This window comes from Myotis brandtii, unplaced genomic scaffold (genome assembly GCF_000412655.1).
Source record: "Myotis brandtii unplaced genomic scaffold, ASM41265v1 scaffold30, whole genome shotgun sequence".
NCBI classification, from domain to species: Eukaryota; Metazoa; Chordata; class Mammalia; order Chiroptera; family Vespertilionidae; genus Myotis; species Myotis brandtii.
In genome coordinates, this window is record NW_005361458.1 from 2,746,003 (window position 1) to 2,750,347 (window position 4,345).

Consider the following 4,345-nt stretch of genomic DNA (forward strand, 5'->3'; position numbering starts at 1 on the left):
AGCACTATAAGATACAGTAATGTGCCACAATAGTGCTGTGTTACCTCCGATGGCATCATCACTCGGCTAATCTGTCTAACAACATAAACAGTAAGTACACAAATTTTATTTACCAAGGCCAATTAAAAAAATTCTCAGAAGTTGGGAATATTTGAATCAAATGTCAGTGTAAAGTGAAGACAATATAGATTTCATAATACATACTGTTATTTTCTAAAGTATCCGGAATAACAAACTCCATAATGAAAAATAATATAAAATATGGATTTTGTATCAAAACTCTTCGTCAGAAACTACAGTTCACGTCAGAAGTTAATATCACTGGGAGTGGAATGATTAATACAAAAACAGATACATATTACAAGTCTCCTTTTGTTCTTCACTTATCATGATGCAAGCTGCTAGGATTTAACCTTTAAGGGTTAAAGAGTTTAATCAATGTCAATGTCTGATCTTCTGAAGGCGATAAAGAACAGTCTGTCTAGCGATACCCCACAGAACATCAGTTTGTCAAGCCACAAAGCACCCAAAAGCTTGTCAAGTAAGTTACCAGAAACCTCTTTGTGGTTAGAACTCAGCTCCTTCCTGCTTGACCTATTATTTGATATTTGACCACTTGGTTGCAAGACACTTGCTCTTTCTAGCTGAAATGTCACTGGGGCATCTTGTCAGCTCCCCGACATCTCGGCCTGACATACAATTTTACTTTTATGTGCTACAAGGCAGAAAATGCAGGGCAGTGGCCTTGCTTTAAATTCCGTCTGCATCAAAGATGGGCGTCAGTCTCGGGTCCTACCAGCAACAAAACAGAAAGGGAGTCTATTTTGAAGGTCATCACAGCCATTACCTTGAAGTTTCTCAGCGTATCCTAAGTCTATTACCTGCTATTCTGCGGTGGGAACTGTCCTTAAAAGGTGCCTGAACAAACCACAGAAACCTTCCCAGCACAATTGCCCCGCTTTCTTATCTGACGCAGGCCTGATAAAAGGATGCGTTTTCAGCGCCTGCAGGGACCCGATTCAGCAGTTAACTGAACTTGTTCAAATGGGCAAGTGGTATCATGTAGCTTTACAAGGAGCAACCTGACCTTCTCACATTGACCAGGAGTGACATTATTGTGCAGGAGGAAAAGCAGTCACATCATTTCTGTTTTGCACAACCTGCTTAAAGTTTGCAACTAAATGCTTGTCTTCAGTTGAGCTGACAAGAGAGAAGAGGGGGCTCAGTGAACCATGGCAGGGCTGCCATGAAATGACAGGAATCATTGGCATACATTTCAAATAGCTCTCTCAATCCTATTAAAGTATTGCAGTCCTGCTTTAAAATAGACAAGTATGAAACAACTTTGATAGATAGAGACTAAAATGGCTTATTGATTTTTTTAAGTCTGAAGGAAATTACCCAAAATGTGTCATTCCTTAACATTTAAAAATATGTTACATAAAAATGAGCAACTGTGATAATAAATAAAACTTGGGGGGCAGGGGGAGTTGGTTATTTCATTATTGAGGGAGACACAGATACCTGCACACATCACGATACCACACAATTTTTAAAAACCCACTGTCACTTGTGTTGAAACAAAAGTCAACTGATAAGAAAATCCCCCTTCAAAACAATTTTAATTGTACTGTTAACTCTTCCTACATTTTTTTAAAAATTTCATAATGTCATAATCCAATCTGAGCTGGTCTTTTGGTGTTAGCAGACGTAGTTACTGGAGAGGAGTGAGATGATGTCAGGGGCGCAGAATTTATAAATGTCTCCTTTAAGAAAGTGTATGTTGTATCAAGTTCAGCTTTCAATGGCAAAAACTCCGCAACACCAATTGTGTCAGCAGGAAGAGCAGCTCTTGAAGGAATTGAGATATTTGAATGGTCTCGTGATCCTGCCTGCAATATGAAAAAATAATAATAAAAAACAGAATAAAAACTCTTAAACAGAGTCCAAAACAATAAACAAAGAAGTACCGTTTATATAATCCAGAGATTTTCAACCTTTTTCATCTCATGGCACACATAAACTAGTTTCTAAAATTCTGTGGCACACCAAAAAAAATACATATTTTTGCCGATCTGACCAAAAAAAATAGGTATAACTTTTTTTTCTTTAAATATATTTTTTATTAATTTCAGAGAGGAAGGGAGAGAGAAAGATAGAAATGATGAGAGAGAATCATTGATCAGCTGCCTCCTGCATGCCCCACACTGAGGATCTAGCCCACAACCCGGGCCTGTGCCCTGTCCAGGAATCGAACTGTGACCTCCTGGCTCATGGATCGATGCTCAACCACTGAACCACACCAGCTGAGCAGGTTTAACTTGATTCATTCACACCAGACAGATATTATTGTGTTGGCTGTGGTCATTTTTTTACTTGACACTCTAGCAGCGGTTCTCAACCTGTGGGTCGCAAACAATGAAAATACATCCTGCATATCAGATATTTACATTACGATTCATAACAGTAGCAAAATTACAGTTATGAAGTAGCAACGAAAATAATTTTATGGTTGGGGGTCACCACAACATGAGGAACTGTATTAAAGGGTCACGGCATTAGGAAGGTTGAGAACCACTGCAAGGGAAAAGAGGTCAGTGTCCCTAACTAGTCAGATACTGCATGTTTTAAAAATTCTTGCAGCACACTGGTTGAAAAGCTATATAATACACAAATATGAAATTACTAAAGGCCTGATGCACGAAATTCATACAAGAGTAGGCCTTCCTTCCCCCGGGTGCCGGCACCGGCTTCCCTCTGCACCCAGGACCCGGGCTTCCCTCCGGCCACCCGCAGGCACCCGGGACCCCGGTTTCATCCCAAATGATGTCCAGTCTAATAAGCATATTACCCTTTTATTATTATAGATTTTCCAATTGTGACTGCGCCTTTAATTTGTTCTATGTCATAAACAATAAAACTGTATTAAACTTTTATAAAGTTATTGGATCCCAGAGTGAATGCAATCAGGCACCTTTACCCCAGCTTTCGTCCACTGGCAGTTCACAGAAACCAATGGTAACAGTGTTTATTTCCTTGTGCCATATAATACACTCTACATAATATGGAAGATTGCACTGCTTAGAAAATGAACTATAGATATTTCCATTTTCAAATCTATCAGCCTGACTTACGTAATTGACAGACATAGCACAAAGGAAAAAAGTCAATCCTAGTGACTTCTAAAGAATAGCACACAAAATGCTAGTGAGATAAACTTTTTGCCTTTCCCTTTAATAATAATGCTACCATCCTGTTTTAATAAATACTGTTCTAGTATAAGCATTTGGAAATTGTGTATCAAAATATGGAATTGCAACAGGAAAACAATTTGTCTCAGATTTTAAAACATTACAGGTATCCAGAAACTATTGGAAATCAAACTTAAGAAATCCACACACTCAGGAAGTGCTTGAAAACCGAATTAATATTTTGAGAAGCTATACATTTAAGCCTTAAGTAACATCAGTACTCAGCAGTTAATATTTAACTTGAACAAAGTCTTACCAGTAAAGTGGATAGGATTATTTTACAACATTTATAGATACTGGGAAAATAGTGATCAATTGTGCGTCAGAATTTTCCAGATTCTCAGCAAATAAAGGTTGCCTGGATGAGGTTAGCCTAAAAACTCACTCTATCCTGCAGAATTTTTCAAATAAGAAACATCCCTTTTGGTAGATTCCCTTACAGCTTTGATAACAACATAGTGTGAACTCTTTCTGGCCCTGCTTTATTATGTCATGTTATACAAAACCGTTTCTACCTGTGAAAACAAGAAGGAAGCTATGGCTGGCCTTAGGAAAGTATTAGAAATTCAACTGTTGTATGTGTTATCATTTTTGTGGATTTTTTTAAAAAAAACTACAACTGGAGAAAAATCAATGGCTGCTTCTAACACCTAGTTCAGCAGTTTTCTTTGATCTCTGTTCTTTTGATTTCTTGGTACTCCACTGCAAGCCTACCGTTGACTGAAACCATCTCTCTTCATAAAGGAAGTAAAAAACACCATAAATGGCCACTTGGATGGCTTCATGGCGAGGGGTGAGCTTATCCCCACAAAAGGACACAACTCCCCATCACATTAACCTTCATTAGCAGCACTGATGAGGTTTCGCCTGCCCAACCTTAGCACAGGGCTGAGCATATCAGTCCAGGACTGGAACAGAGAGAGACATCACGTTACATCAGAGGCTGGACGGGTACCCTTTTCGTGCCTTTACTGCCATGCTGCCACAGGAACCACCCTTTCTGATTTTATTGTTTTAGCTGCATGTCTGAACACGCATTATTGCCTGATGTTGCTGCTGTAAAGATAACAATGCATATACTAAGGTATTCTGCC

General features: G+C 38.8%; 1 protein-coding gene across 1 annotated transcript in view; it reads right to left on the minus strand.

Annotated features, from left to right (window-relative positions):
• Positions 1–1,488: 1,488 nt before the first annotated feature.
• The window catches only part of CCDC171 (coiled-coil domain containing 171), a 250,803-nt gene continuing 247,946 nt past the window's right edge, over positions 1,489–4,345 (minus strand). The window contains exon 26 of the mRNA XM_014542370.1: positions 1,489–1,892. Within this exon, the coding sequence (XP_014397856.1) occupies positions 1,671–1,892 (222 nt within the window). The 3' untranslated portion in view covers positions 1,489–1,670. The remainder of the gene's footprint in view (positions 1,893–4,345) is intronic.